Source organism: Triticum aestivum, chromosome 1D (assembly GCF_018294505.1).
Source record: "Triticum aestivum cultivar Chinese Spring chromosome 1D, IWGSC CS RefSeq v2.1, whole genome shotgun sequence".
NCBI classification, from domain to species: Eukaryota; Viridiplantae; Streptophyta; class Magnoliopsida; order Poales; family Poaceae; genus Triticum; species Triticum aestivum.
Window position 1 is genome coordinate 69757806 of NC_057796.1, and position 14998 is coordinate 69772803.

At 45.3% G+C, this 14998-nt stretch overlaps 3 protein-coding genes across 6 annotated transcripts; all 3 read left to right on the forward strand.

Moving 5' to 3' along the window:
• Positions 1 to 402: 402 nt before the first annotated feature.
• On the forward strand, positions 403 to 1337 carry LOC123157893 (uncharacterized). The gene is made up of 2 exons (XM_044576086.1): positions 403 to 714; positions 888 to 1337. Exons 1-2 carry the CDS (start codon positions 403 to 405, stop codon positions 1335 to 1337), a joined length of 762 nt encoding a protein of 253 aa, XP_044432021.1.
• Positions 1338 to 5533: 4196 nt separating this feature from the next.
• Positions 5534 to 9796, forward strand: LOC123180355 (aspartic proteinase). The gene is made up of 12 exons (XM_044592399.1): positions 5534 to 5770; positions 6295 to 6659; positions 6767 to 6827; positions 6923 to 7017; positions 7107 to 7219; positions 7312 to 7585; positions 7848 to 7961; positions 8092 to 8156; positions 8256 to 8397; positions 8503 to 8622; positions 9288 to 9376; positions 9463 to 9796. The coding sequence occupies exons 2-12, from the start codon at positions 6321 to 6323 to the stop codon at positions 9545 to 9547; spliced, it is 1497 nt and encodes a 498-aa protein (XP_044448334.1). The 5' UTR covers positions 5534 to 5770; positions 6295 to 6320; the 3' UTR covers positions 9548 to 9796.
• Positions 9797 to 9960: 164 nt separating this feature from the next.
• LOC123180356 (uncharacterized) lies at positions 9961 to 14215 on the forward strand. 4 transcript variants are annotated; one of them, XR_006490889.1, is made up of 4 exons: positions 9961 to 11609; positions 12701 to 12713; positions 12845 to 12978; positions 13931 to 14215. XR_006490889.1 is itself a non-coding variant. In XM_044592401.1 (3 exons), the coding sequence occupies exons 1-3, from the start codon at positions 11325 to 11327 to the stop codon at positions 13968 to 13970; spliced, it is 459 nt and encodes a 152-aa protein (XP_044448336.1). In that variant the 5' UTR covers positions 9961 to 11324; the 3' UTR covers positions 13971 to 14215. The 4 variants fall into 4 exon arrangements, 3 of the variants coding, with proteins under 3 accessions (XP_044448336.1, XP_044448338.1, XP_044448337.1); XM_044592401.1 differs by lacking the exon at positions 12701 to 12713; XM_044592403.1 differs by lacking the exon at positions 13931 to 14215 and having other exon boundaries at positions 12845 to 13199.
• The last annotated feature ends 783 nt before the right edge of the window (positions 14216 to 14998 follow it).

Genomic DNA, 14998 nt, shown 5'->3' on the forward strand with positions numbered 1-14998 from the left:
CCCGTCCGAAATATGATACTCTTCATAATTACTGTGATCCTCATGTCCAATATGAAACGAACCTATTAACTGTCTAGCTAATTAGCACACATAATTAACTGCTCTAACTAATTAATTGCATCCAACTATGGGCAAGGGGAATTAGGCAGCTGGAGGTAACCGAGACAATCTTTAGGCTAGGTGTTGCTGCGAAACCAAACTAAACGAGATACAAATCTATCATCACGACCGCAGACTCAACAGAGAGACCGGTCAGCAAGTTGCGAGTACCACTACTCCCTAGTCCATTCCCACCTTCTTGCTCTGTCTCACAGTCCGCGCTTGTGCTGGTCTCTTCTCTCCAGGAGTCGAGTTCTTTCTCCACGACCACCACCAGACACCGACCACCACTGTGCAAGATCAATGGAGTGGGAACCGGAGCAACAGGATCTCGGAGGCCTCGGGATAGCGGGCATCTGTCGCGAGATCTACCGGGTGGTCTTCCGCTCCATCCTCCCGTATGTGGCGGCCGGCGTTGAAGCCGCGATTCTCTCTACGCTTTTGCTCGCGCACGTCGCCTGTTACCACGGCCTCGACTCCCTCCACGGCCTCGTCGGTTTCCTCGTCGGCTTACTCTTCGAGGGCGTCTCGATAATCGTCCTTGTCTTCTTCTCGTTCGTCTGCACCGGCGTCTACGTGTTCCTCACTGCAGGTTCCTCATCGCCTCCCTCTACTGTACCCAGGGCGACTTCCGCGCTTCTCGGAGACTCCAGCGACACCTCCCTCGTGTCCCCCTCACGCGGCTCATCCCTACGTTCTTCTTCGCACTCGCACTTTCTTATATCATATTGGTCTTCTCTGTCGTCGCTTTGCTCCTGCTCCATTACGAGGTCGGCCTATGGCTGCAGCTGCTGGGCGCAGCCGCTTGCCTCGCCGGAGCGGCCTACGTCGCCCCGGTTTTCCACCTTGCCTGCGTCGTGCCAATGCTCGAGGACGCCGTTGTTTTTGCCGCTATGCGCAAGAGCCACGCGCTCCTCGGCGGCAAGTTTTGGCCCGCGGCGGCCGTCTTCGTCACGCTCGACGGCTGCTTCGTGGCCCTGCAGCTGGCCTTCGCGCGGTTGGTGCTGGACGACGCGCTGGGCCTCGGCCTCGGGTTCCAGCTGGCCGCGGGAGTGACGGTGTTCATGGCTCTGTGGGCGGTGGTGATCTACATGGTGTGCAAGAACCACCACCACGAGGTGGTCGACAAGGTCCACCTCGACTACATCGGAGAGTATGAGCGGCTCGCGGTCGACGGTGACAACGGCGTGGAGCTGCGGCCGGTGACGACGGAGCAGATCCCTGAAACTAATGCCTAGCTAGCCGCGTCCTGCATGTCGACGACTCCACAACGGTAGTACTAACTACTCCAAGAAGCTTTCTCTTCTACTACTAGTCTAGTACACCTAGCTAGGTCCAAGAAGATTTGAGACAATTCGTATGATGATTCAGTCGTATGATGTGTATTATGTCTGATCCGCTTGCCAGTGCACAAAGACATGCATGTCTGGTGTAGTTGGGATTATATTATATGTGTGCCGAGTGCAAAAGTATACTCATGGATCAAAGCAAGTGCATTTGGATGAACAGTATGGCATTATGCACCAATTCAAGTGTTTGTTTTGTTCCATTTTTATTTTCCGGAGCAACCCTTACCTTGAGAAAATTAATACATGAATCCACTGTCCATGGTTACTTTAAGATTTGTGCTACTTCTATTAACATTTTCTAGAATTTATCTTGTTTCAAAGCTTAGCATTGAGTTCTCCCTCTCGTTCGAAAGTGCATCTTAATGTTCCATTATGTATCGTTGTCTACCAGCAAACCCGTTCCAAAACAAGTGTATTACCTTTTTCTATTTTTTTTAAACGAGTGTATTACCTTTTGTTGGTACACAAAGAAACATGATACACATTGAAACAAGAGAAAAAAGCGAAACATTTTAAAACAAGATAAAATTTTGCAACAACCAAAATGGTAACACGGATCTCAAAATAACCAGGAACGGTGGATATATGCATGGTAGATACACCACTTCCCCCTTAACTCTGAATAACATAACCAGTTTCAGAGAACATATTTTTCATTTTCTGAAAAAAATAGAGAGAGAATGTAACATGGGCTTGGCCCGGAAGGAGGACCACGGGCTGCTGGCGCAGCAAATAGGCTAATCAGTTACTGTAAATGGACTCAAATCATCGTAAAGAAGATGTAGTAGCTCGCAAAATGCGGGAGTCCACGGAGATACAGCAACGCAAACAGAGAGCCCAGGACATCGGGCCCACGTGGCCCACGAAATACCACCGCACTTTAATTCGGGAGTGAGGACCCGGCTGAACTAAGGGAAATGGTAACAGGATTTTACAAGACCCTGTATACCTCCGAGGGGGTGACAAACATGGAACAGGTCCTGCAACATGTACCCACGAAAGTGACGCAGAATATGAATGACATGCTGATGGCACTGTATACAAAAGAGGAGGTCAAGACGACGCTCAGATGGTTTCCTAGCACACTTCTATCAGAGACATTGGGAAATCTGTGGAGATAAGGTGACCATGGCAGTACTGCGGATTATTAAGGAGGAGGAGAGTGCAGAGTGTGTAAATGACACGGTGCTCGTTCTCATTCCCAAGGTGATGAATCCAACACTCCTCACACAATTTCGTCCAATTAGCTTATGTAATGTGTTATACAAAATTGCGTCCAACAAACAGGTTGAAAGTTATCCTGCCGGACATAATTTCAGAAGAGCAATCTGCGTTCGTCCTAGGTCGGATGATCACCGACAACATCATTTACGCTTATGAGTGCTTGCATTTTATGAAGAGAAGTAAAGCAAAGAGAAATAGTCATTGTGCGCTGAAGCTGGATATGATGAAGGCATATGATCGTCTGGAGTGGTCCTACCTTTGGGATGTCATGATCAAATTGGGCTTTGCACAACAATGGGTAAATATAATTATGAGCATGATCAGCTCGGTATCATTTTCAGTTATGTTCAACGGAGAGAAACTTGAATCTTTTAAACCTTCACGAGGCATCAGACAGGGAGATCCGATCTCCCCCTATCTTTTCTTGATTGCAGCAAAGGGCCTTTCGTGCCTACTAAAAACCAGTTCACAGTCGTCTGTGCTTGAGGGGATTAAGGTGGCAAACACAGCTCCGGCTGTTAACCACCTCCTCTTTGCGGATGACAGACTGTTGTTATTCAAGGCGAGTACAGAGGGGGGCAGTTGAGGCTTCAAACCTTCTGGAGTTGTACTGTAATTCATCGGGGCAACGTATCAGCTATGATAAATCGTCCATATTTTTCAGCAAAGGTTGCCCGCAACAGTTGAGAGACATTATCAAAGCAATTCTACACATCCAAAATGAATCATTGAATGAGCGCTATCTGGGCATGCCAATGGATGTGGGGCGGTCCAAGATGAGCATGTTCAGATATCTCAGAGATAGAGTGTGGAAAAAGGTGAAGGGATGGATGGAGAAGCTCTTATCAGTAGGAGGAAAAGAGATTCTAATTAAAGCAGTTGCACAGGCCCTGCCAGTCTACTCGATGGCTTGTTTTAGATTACCCAGAGGCCTATGTGAGAATATCTCCTCCATCATTCGGCAATTCTGGTGGGGAAGTAAGGCGGGGAAACGTAAACCAGCTTGGGTAGCTTGGGACATTATGACACGGCCAAAACATCTTGGAGGCCTTGGTTTCCGGGACATGGAGGTTTTTAACCTTGCATTATTGGCAAGACAAGCTTGGAGGGTACTTTGTGATCTTGATTCACTTAGCTCACGGATTCTTAAGGCAGCTTATTTTCCTCACTCATCTTTAATGGAGGCGGAGCTTGGTAATAGACCATCACAAATTTGGCGAGCAATCCTCGATGGAAGAGATATGCTTAGGCTAGGCCTTATCAGGAGGATTGGTAATGGGCAAACTACACATATATGGACACGGAACTGGTTACCTCGACCGGGGATGATGAGGCCCATTGCACCGATTATTACGGACCCTCCATAGTTGGTCTCAGAGTTGGTGTACACGGTGACAGCAAGCTGGAATGACCAGCTTGCCCGATCAGTTTTCTTGCCCATTGACGCAGAAGCAGTGCTAGCTATCCCTTTATGTACAAGGAACGTAGAGGATTTTTGGGCCTGGAGCAGAGAGCCGAGGGGTTCATTCTCTGTCAAATCTGCTTACAGAATTATTATGCAGACCAAGATCACGAGGGAGAACTGGATCGAGGAACGAGATAGTTCTTTGGCGGCGGACAATGCAAAAAAAGAATGGACTGAGCTATGGAAGACCGATGTACCTGCAAAAATCAAGCTTTTTCTCTGGCGACTAGCTCGGAGCTCAATTCCGACAGCCGACGTCCTGGAGCATAGAAATATGTCAACGTCATCGACATGTGTTTTATGTGGCGCGAGGGACTCGTGGAGACATGCCTTATTGAACTGCTCGATGGCTTGCAGTGTTTGGGCACTTGCGGATGAGGCGATCTTGGATCAGATGAGTCGGTTCGACACCGATAGCGTTAAGGACTGGCTCTTTGCCATGAAGAGAGCCTTGCCAAGCGATCTTTTTGTCCGTATGACGACCACTTTATGGGCTATTTGGGCAGCAAGAATAAAGGCAATTTATGAAGATATATTTCAGAGCCCCTACTCCACTCATTGTTTTGTCAATTCCTTTCTGAGTGACATCCAAATTGTCAAGAAACCGGAGAGAACAGTTGCGCAGTCAGTGCAGGTGCGGCCAACATGCTGGATTAAACCTCCCTCAGGCATGATGAAAGTGAATGTTGATGCGGCCACTATGAGGAGATCGAAATTTGGTGCGATCGCTGCAATTTGCAGGAATAAGGAGGGGCTGTATCTTGGAGCGTCGACTATCGTGTTCCAGGGTATATCTGATCCAGCTACTCTTGAGGCGTTGGCAGTCCGGGAAGCAATGACACTATTAGAAGATCTCCATCTGCAGGCGATACACGTTGCAACTGACTGCAAAGGCGTTGTGGAGGATATCAAGCAAAAGACTAGCCCTAGCTATGGGGCTATTATACGTTGAATACTCTCGTAGTTTTCAGTTATGCAATTTTATGCATGAATTTAGGAGCTCGAATGTCGAGGCTCACAATCTAGCGAAGCATGTTTTAAAACTGGGGACTGGCCGCCATGTTTGGTTGGGCAACCCTGGTGAACTTCAGTCCGTCCCTATAAACGTTGTGACGGTTGAATAAAAAGCTTCATGGATTGTCTATGAAAAAACTCTCAAAAAAATCGGGGGTTGTATAGGAGTACAAAAATAAAATTCTAAAAATATCGCGGGGGCGTGGAGCACGCCACCGGCAACACGTTGCTCTCGTGAGTCGCGCGCCTTCAATTCTCCTCTCCTCTCCTCTCCGGCCCCGACGTCTCCGTCCCATCCATTCGTCTCACCCGTTCACCAATCCAGCCACCGACATGTGGGTCCCGCACCCCGTCCGGCCCCACGGCCGAGTGACACGTAGCTCCATACTGCGCACGCTTTTATGAACTCAGCTGCCTCCGGAGAGGAAGGAATATGCCGCGCGCACTCTCCCTCGTGTGATTGGCGGGTGCGGGTGCGTCTCTTCCTTTCTTTCTTGCTTCTCCCTTTCCCCCTCCTCCTCCTTGACTCCGCCGCCGTCTCACTCGCAACACCCCCGTCTGCTATCTCTTGGGAGAGGTGGGAGTGGAGGAGGCTAGCCGACGCCGCGACGCAGGCGAGGTAAGGGATTTTTCACTGATTAAGCGAAGCATCTGCTCTATTTAGTTACTGGTGCTCTCAGTACTGGTATAAAATCTATCTCTTGCTGGCCGTCACCGCACATCGATTGGGCTGTTAGGTTCAATCCCTTCTGAGTTCTTCGGAGTCCAAGCTTGGTCCTTATATATGCTAGTGCTTGCTGTTGTTCTTGGATGGATGGGTGTGTTGTGTGATTGGCCTGTATATGTCTGTTTGGTTGGTGCAAATCCTGATGATATTTATAACTGCTGTGGTTTCTACTGCACTAAAGAAACTGTACTGAATCTGCAATAAACCTGATGTACGCTAGTTTGTCAATTCCTTGTTTTAGGGGAAATTAGGAGCCTTACCAAAGTTGTAAAATTTGCTGTTTATTTGAGAGTTTGGGTTCTATGTCCTGAAATAACGGCACATGTCAACATATCACTGTTTGACTTCCAAGTTGGCTTCAACCACACATGAACGACGATGAATTGGCTAACTGCGGCTGAAATATTTTTCACCAGGTTCTTTTGAGTTTCTTTCTGATACCATGGGGCAGAGGCTCCTCTTATTGGTGACCACTTGTCTGTGGGCTCTTTCATGCGCCGTGCCGCACCATGCTTCCTCGCTTGATGGACTGCTTAGGATCAACCTGAACAAGAGGAGCTTGACCTATGAATCTCTGGCCGCGGCAAAGGCAGCGAGGCAGCACGGCGCCCTCCGACTGAAGAGCAGCGATTTAGACAGCGACATCGTGCCTCTTGTCGACTACCTCAACACCCAGTACTATGGGGTCATCGGCCTCGGCACGCCGCCGCAGAATTTCACGGTGATATTCGACACCGGGAGCTCCAACCTCTGGGTTCCCTCGTCGAAATGCTATTTCTCGGTCAGTGTTCGCGTCGTAAATTTACCAAATTCATGTGTGCTTTAACCTGTGGCAGTCTTGTACATTATGTTTGTTTTTTCCTTGATATGAATGCAAATGGACTGCAGATAGCATGCTACCTCCACGCCAAATACAAGTCGAGCAAGTCAAGCACTTACAAAGCAGATGGTATGGTCTACCTTTCTGAAGACGGGATCTCATGTTTGCGCTATTCATGAGATTATTGCTGAATGTCATATGTGTTGTCTATTCAAATTATTCAGGTGAGACTTGCAAAATTACATATGGCTCTGGTGCAATCTCTGGATTTTTCAGCAATGATAATGTGTTGGTTGGGGATCTTGTTGTGAAAAATCAGGTAATAACTTAGAAGTTGAGTATAATAATTCCTCATGTTAACCTTCACCTATCATAACTCTAATACTGCAATTTATTTTCTCATCTCAGAAATTCATCGAGACAACACGTGAAACAAGTGTTAGTTTTATCGTCGGGAAGTTTGATGGCATCCTTGGCCTTGGCTACCCTGACATCTCCGTTGGGGAAGCCCCTCCAGTATGGTACGTCATCAAGTTATCTAGACCACAATCACATCAGCCACATTTGCCAGTTTATCAAGTTAACACGTGCATTCTCTTTTGTGCGACAACAGGCTGAGCATGCAAGAGCAGAAGTTGCTCGCTGACGACGTATTCTCATTTTGGCTTAACCGGGATTCTGATGCACTTTCTGGTGGTGAGCTTGTCTTTGGTGGCATGGACCCAGATCACTATAAGGAAAACCACACCTATGTCCCCGTGAGCCGCAAAGGTTACTGGCAGTTTAACATGGGTGATCTCTTGATTGATGGCCACTCTACTGGCTTCTGTGCCAAAGGCTGTGCTGCTATTGTGGATTCTGGGACTTCCCTTCTGGCTGGCCCAACAGTATGCATCGATATCTTGAAATTAATTATCCAAATATTTTCCGTATTTATTCTGTATTTGTATGAGCATGGCCACTGGACCAGAGATTTCGTTGCTAAGCGGGAGTTACTGATCACTAGATTAATTACTTTTGAATGAAGCTGAATACTAGATAGTGTCTGGTATCTTTCAAATATGGTGAAGGCCTAGAAGTACTGAACTAGATTATGGCTTATGCCAATATGGCATGACTAAATGGTGACCTATGTTGTGATGTTTGCAGGCTATAGTTGCTCAGGTGAACCATGCAATTGGAGCTGAGGGAATTATCAGCATGGAATGTAAAGAGGTGGTGAGCCAGTACGGAGAGATCATCCTCGAATTGTTAATAGCACAGGTTTGACATTTTCTCTATATTCTGTCTCTTGTTCAAATTTTCCATCCATGGAAGAGTTTCTCATGAGACGGTTCTTCTATGAATTAACCCTGAACTGTAACTGATATGGAAATGCTCTATGTTCGTGCAGACACAGCCACAGAAAGTATGCAGTCAGATTGGTCTGTGTTTGTTTGATGGTACTCACTCTGTCAGGTTAGTTCCTTATGACAGAACATTGTAATGTCCATGAATAAACCTGCCCTCTCAGTACTACTATTAAACTCCTTCTCACGATGGGATAAATTTCTGCAGCAACGGGATTGAATCCGTTGTCGGTAAAGAAAATGTTGGCTCGGATGTTATGTGCACAGCCTGTGAGATGGCTGTTGTGTGGATAGAGAACCAGCTCCGTGAAAACAAAACAAAGGAGCTGATATTGCAATATGCTAACCAGGTTACTTCCTTTGTGATCTCCTTTGCCATTTTCCATTCTCTGATGCTATGTAATAATTCGTGAAAAAGGGTAAGTGGTGACAAGATTTTTGCCTTTTACTCCCAGCTGTGTGAGCGTCTACCGAGCCCCAATGGAGAGTCAACAGTCAGCTGCCATGAGATGTCAAAGATGCCGAATCTTGCTTTCACCATCGCAAATAAGACTTTCGTGCTAACACCAGAGCAGGTGCTTTTTCGCTTACAGCGCACTTCCTAACTTCAATACCATTAGTATTATTTTTACCATATGATGTCCTTTGTAAACAACCAATCGACTTCACCATCTAAATTATTTTTTTAGCATACTGTGAACAAGTTATGAGTGAAGCATTTGTGCAGTGCATACCGTACTTTTGAAGGTTATTTTGAAGTATAGACATTTTCTAGGAATCTTATACTCCCTCCGTTCGGAATTACTTGTCGCGGGAATGGATGTATCTAGACGTATTTTAGTTCTAGATACATCCATTTCCGAGACAAGTAATTCCGAACGGAGGGAGTACATTCAGAGTGAGATAGATATATGTACAGACAAATAGGTTGAATCAAAACTTTAAAACCTATCGATCAAGTTCATAAAAGAGAATCTCTTAGATCAAGATTTAGGATGAGGCGATTAGTACATGGCATGTGATTGAATTTTGTTGGAAAGCAAATTCCATTGACTTCATTGTTTGTTCTTCTCTATTCTACTCTGCTTCATATCTTGATGTTTCCTTCTAATACAAAACGACACACATTTAGGTGCATGTTCGAGAAAAAAGGTTTCAAACTTCTGAAGTTCAGTACCTATCTATATTCATCGCTGCACATCTCCATGCATCCTTACACTATGTGAAACCTGTGTTGCAGTACGTTGTGAAACTGGAGCAATCAGGGCAAACCGTCTGCATCAGTGGGTTCATGGCATTCGACATACCGCCCCCACGTGGTCCTCTCTGGTATGCAGCATAACACCTTACGCCACCTACATTTTGCCTCTTTTTTTCTCCTCTCTCAGTGCAAAATTTGCCATGAACCCTTGCAGGATCCTCGGGGATGTCTTCATGGGCACTTACCACACCGTGTTCGACTTCGGCAAGGACAGAATCGGGTTCGCAGAATCAGCTTGAGGAGTCGAGAGCACTATGAAGTTTCCGAAGGTCTCCACGTACGTATCCTAGAATAGTTTGGGTATCTTCGATCATAGGAGCCCTGCTGTAAACCATTGATAGGTAAAAAGCTGAAACAAAAGAGAGAACTTTTTATTTCTTTCTTATAAACAAATAATAACTGGATGCTTCAACTCTGAAGAAAGAAAGTACATTTGTATCCATTATGGCTGGTGCTATGTAATGAAGAATGGAGTGCTTGCACGGTGAGAACCGAGAGTAAATAGGCAACACATGGTTTGTAAAAGAGTTCTTTTACTGTACCCTGAAATTGATAGAAGCCCTCCATTTCGCCTAATCCAATGGATGATCTTATCTGGTACTCCAACCTAACTACTACGGAGTACTACAAGAAAACACTTGGGAGTGCCTTGAGCTTAGGGGTAAAAACGTATTCATTTAGGCAGTTATGTCTGACCTTTTATCCATATTAAATCTCAGTGCGTTACGGCTGATGCACATCATCTAGACTCAGTCAGTCACTGTTGGTTATTCCTGGACTCTTTACGAAGTGGGAGAGACGCCGGCGATCAGCCTGTTCTACACGCACTGGACTCGGCGCCGACCGTGGTTGGCCGTCGCCCGTCGGCGTGCTTGCTTGAGCGACGGCTACCGGGCTGGGCAGAAGATTGGCGTCAGCCTTACCGCCGTCACCAGAATAGGGATGTGCTAAACGGTGATGGACACAACGACATGGGGTCGCATGGCTGGGCCTCTATCGCGTGGCATCTGCGGGAGTTGAATTGCTTCCACGTATAGACACACTCACCTCACTCTAACTGAAGTTAATTTAAGTGGATCGCGAAGACAATTTCTGAACACATTGACTAGAGAACGGATGAGTAGCGCAAACGAGTTCACTGTTTTCCTCTGTTCTTCGCTGCCGGCATGCTCAGGAAGATTGGGAATTTCTGTTTTAATTCCCATGTACATGTTAATATACTCTCATCAATTTTGTCTACGGACTGCAAACCATTATCTAGTAGTGGCAGGCTGCTGGTATATCGCATGATTGATATCCAGCAATGGCAGGAACGAAGGGTATATCGCTTGATTGTGATCCAACTATGGCGTGCACGAAGGGGATTAGGCGGCTGCGGGGTGGCCACGATAGGTTTGGGATTAGGGAGATGCAGACCAGATACAAGCACACGTGCAAGTGGCACCGACCCCTGTGGCCATGGCGGCGCCAAAGAACCAAGAGGTGATCACGAGCGATACCCTAGAAGTTTCGCTTCCGGGAGCCGAGATTTATGATCAGATTGGGTTTTTTTTTGAGATAGATCGGGGATTAGATTAGGTCAAATGAAAATGACTGCCCTTTTAAATAAAGGGCTAGATTCGAGTGGTACTCCTGCCCCGGCCACCAGGGTACCGTAAAAGTTCTGTTGTAAAAAGGTTTATTGTATTTGTAAACATACGACGATGTAACAATCAATTCAATATATGCTTCTTTCTGGAGTATTTCTTCTGGATTTTTCTACAAATTGAACGTCAGATTTGGCAAATCGACTGTTCTTCATGACAATTATAGTTGTCGCGACTCGCGAGGATTGTCGTTTCTTCTTCCTTTGGTCTTTTTTTTTGTGATTCTTTAGGCATTTTGTCTTAAAGCGTGTGTTTCTCTGTACATCTTAGCCAAGCATATTTCAGGTTAGTCGTGTAGATATGTTCAGATCAAGCTACCGTCATTGTAGATGCTCTTGCTCAGCTCTCCCTCTCAGCCCGTTGCCTTCCAATGTCGTGCGGCGCCCACACAGCACCCCACTCCTGGCTGTTCATCTCTTCGCCGGCGGTGCAGCTCCCGCCGCCGTCGGGGCACCCGCGCTGCCGCGTCTCCGTCAGGGCCACATGCGCTCCGACCTCCTCCCGCGTCCCAGCCGGTGGCGGCAACACGCGCCACCAGACCCGGCCGCGCCTCGTAGCGGCGCACTCGGTACCTCCGCCGCCGCCCCCTACCGCCAGAACCGTCCGGAGGGACGCCGCGACGGGGCTCGCTTTCCTCCTCTTCGTGCTCGGCCTGGTATGCCTCTGTTGTTTGGGGAGTTTGTCCCTTCTGTCTTAACAAGTTACCAGCAGATCTGTCAAGTGTCAACACACTTCAACATTTCATTCGCATTGAGCTATCGGCTCTTGATTGCTCGATAGACCACACAATGGTTAACACCTGAGAAAATTCTGCAGTTTTCCACATTGGCTATATTATTCTCATACCAAGTTGAGCACAAGTCTCCATGTTGCAAGGAATACATCAAATTCCTGGACAGATGGACTTTATCTGAAATGTTAAGGAGCTTAGTATTTTGGGATCTTGATGGATAGGATAGCACAAGGTTTGGAGTCATGGATTAGCTGAGAGCCTGTTAGATACTCCGTCCCATAATGTAAGACGTTTTTTGACACTATTACGGGACGGTAGTACTTTCCTACGATGCTTAAGCATGTTAGCATGTGCTACAAGGGTAGAACTTGCAACCCTTTGTGAGTTGATGAGTCTAAACTGGTATCTTACAATAAACTTGGAAAATTTTAGAAGTTCCTTATCAGTGTGGCTATGTGGGAAACTGCATGGCATCTATTGACTATTGGTTGTACAGATAAGTTTCTACTGAAGTTGACAATTAACACCCTCAGGTTGCTGTGCATTTCGCCTCGTTGTTCGTTTTTTGGTTCCACTATGTCATTTATTGTTCTTTTGATCTTTGCCACTTTCAAATTCCACCGTCCAACCCTTTCCCTCACTCCATAAGGAATTAAGGTTGTACAGATGCTTGTCAATACACAAAGATTATCGTCGAAAGAAAATAATGTCGCCACCCTGCATTTGTGCTTATGTGCTGAAATGGCTTGGTGAAATATGAAGCTAGTTTCAGTTCGTCCTGTACGGATGCTAGCCTGTAGTAGAATTGTCCATTCAGTTAAAATGGTTGCTAAATATTTGGTCATACTGAGTTATAGTTGTGGCAGTTTTCTCATGCATCGCTCAGTTGTATGCTGTAGTAGAGTGTTGTAATCCTAGGCCATTCTGCATCTATTGTTTGTCATGGTCAAAGTTCATTCTAATCCTTGCACACACTGCTAATCGATAGAGTTCAACTTACCTCCTAATTTCAGGTGATCAGCTCAGGTCTATCACTAGTTATCATCTCATTTCCAGCATGGGGAGTGAGTAAATCGTCTGAATAAATGCTATATATTCCTCATGAAGTCAAAAATACTCTTTCGCCAATACATCTTGTTCTTGTTCATTGTGAATAGGCTCTGGAGCAGATGGAAATCGCAGCTCGTAAATTGTTGAAATTAGCAGGACAAGAGGTACCCGGAACTATATCGTCACTAAAGCTGTCATTCATGGAGATCAACGATCTAACCAGCCAACTAAAGAAAATTAGGTAACTTTCATTAGTTTTCCAAATATCATTGAAGAAGAACTACTCCCTCTGATCCATATTAATTGTCGCTGCTTTATGTACTAAAGCCGCGACAATTAATATGGATCGGAGGGAGTAGGTTATAATTTTGGGATAATTAATTTGGTGCCCTTAGTTGTGTCCCACTCGGCAGGTTTACCCCTAGTTTCCGAAAACACCTGTTCCTGCCCAAACCACTTTGCTCCACTTATGTTTTTGCCCTTTGACCGTTTGACCATCACTTTGAAAACTTCATAAAAAATTCATACTAACTCAGAAAAATTCAAATAAGATATCAAAATGTTCAGAAAAGCATCACCTATATGTGCATGCCATTTGCATTCATGAAAAAAGTGTTGGCCAGTCCCCATCTCAGTTTTAGCTCATATGATCTTAGCACGAACAGTAAAATCTAAAAAAATCAAAAAATTCTAAATTTTCTTGGTGGAAAACTTTGACCAATGTTTTGAGTGCTTGCCAAGTTTCATAAGGGAATGTCCACGACTTCCACGAATGTCATTCCCTTATGAAACTTGGCAAGCACTCAAAACATTGGCAAAGTTTGCCACCAATTTTTTTTTAGAATTTTTGGAATTTTTTTAGATCTTATTGTTCATGCTAAGATCATATGAGCTAAAACCGAGATGGGGACTGGCCAACACTTTTTTCATGAACGCGAATGGCATGCACATATAGGTGATGCTTTTCTGAACATTTTGATATCTTATTTGAGTTTTTCTGAGTTAGTATGAATTTTTAATGAAGTTTTCAAAGTGATGGTCAAACGGTCAAAGGGCAAAAGCATAAGAGGAACAAAGTGGTTTGGACAGGAACAAGTGTTTTCGGAAACTAGGGGTAAACCTGCCGAGTGTGACCCAACTAGGGGTATAAAATCAATTATCCCTATAATTTTATTTCCTTTTGATATATGCAGGCACATTTTCACAACAAATAGATCTGGGAAGGATAGATGACTAACGTGGCAGCATGATCACGGACTGAATTCTTTAATCTGTAGTGATGTCTTAGTTCTTACTACTTTGTTAGATTATTACTTGTACCTCAATTTCTTGATCATGTGTGTTGTCACAGTATTGCTGGACACTGCAGAAACATGCGCCTGATAATTGCTGTGTTGCCTAAGTTGCTGTAGCCTGGCAGATATAATATGGTGCGCAGATATTACCAAACATCTCCCAGAAGAGAATGGTTATATTGATAAGGAGATGTGTTCTGTGGCAAATTTTGTATCTTGTACACCCTCCGTTTCTAAATATAAGAGATTTCACTATGAACTACATACGGAGCAAAATAAATGAATCTACACTCTAAAATATGTGTACATACATCCGTATATAGTTTGTAATGAAGCAAAATAAATGAATCTACACTCTAAAATATGTGTACATACATCCGTATATAGTTTGTAATGGAATCTCTAAAAAGAGTTATATTTAGGAACGGAGGGAGTATTACTTAGTTTTAGTTGGACAACAAAAATATTACACTCCTACAGACTCGCATATTTTGATACCTTTTAGCGATATCTGCTCTGGTGTCTGCAGTGTTAAACAACATTGCTATGGTGTTAAGGTGGTTCGGTTCAGCCCAACCGCATAGGCTAGATAGGCTAGATAGATATTCTCTATAACAATATTCTCTCTCTAGTTTATGCCTTGTACTCCAAGTAGCTTATCCCTTGTATCTCAAGTTTCTATCCCAACAACTTGTACGCTATCAGGGAGGTTGCGCCCCTGCCTTTATAACACGCAGCCGTCGCCCTGAACTGGGTACGACGTTTCCCGCATGGTATCAGAGTCTAACTCTTCCATCACATCTAGTTTTTTTCTCCTCCACCGAAACCTCCTACCATGGCTTCCTCCAGCCCCTCCAACCCTACCCTCTCTGGCCAAGTCACCGAGCGTCTCACACGCACCAACTACATCCTATGGCGTACCCAGATCACGCCACAACTCCACGGTGCTGGCTTCTTCGGGTACGT

Excerpts from the sequence above, each read along its gene's own strand:
- LOC123157893 (XM_044576086.1), top strand. The coding sequence starts at position 403 with ATGGAGTGGGAACCGGAGCAACAGGATCTCGGAGGCCTCGGGATAGCG. Across the intron at positions 715-887 it reads CCTCATCGCCTCCCTCTACT|CTGCTGGGCGCAGCCGCTTG; the intron begins GTACCCAGGGCG and ends CTATGGCTGCAG.
- LOC123180355 (XM_044592399.1), top strand. The coding sequence starts at position 6,321 with ATGGGGCAGAGGCTCCTCTTATTGGTGACCACTTGTCTGTGGGCTCTT. Across the intron at positions 6,660-6,766 it reads CGTCGAAATGCTATTTCTCG|ATAGCATGCTACCTCCACGC; the intron begins GTCAGTGTTCGC and ends AATGGACTGCAG. Across the intron at positions 8,157-8,255 it reads GATGGTACTCACTCTGTCAG|CAACGGGATTGAATCCGTTG; the intron begins GTTAGTTCCTTA and ends AAATTTCTGCAG.
- LOC123180356 (XM_044592401.1), top strand. The coding sequence starts at position 11,325 with ATGTCGTGCGGCGCCCACACAGCACCCCACTCCTGGCTGTTCATCTCT. Across the intron at positions 11,610-12,844 it reads TCCTCTTCGTGCTCGGCCTG|GCTCTGGAGCAGATGGAAAT; the intron begins GTATGCCTCTGT and ends CATTGTGAATAG. Across the intron at positions 12,979-13,930 it reads AGCCAACTAAAGAAAATTAG|GCACATTTTCACAACAAATA; the intron begins GTAACTTTCATT and ends TGATATATGCAG.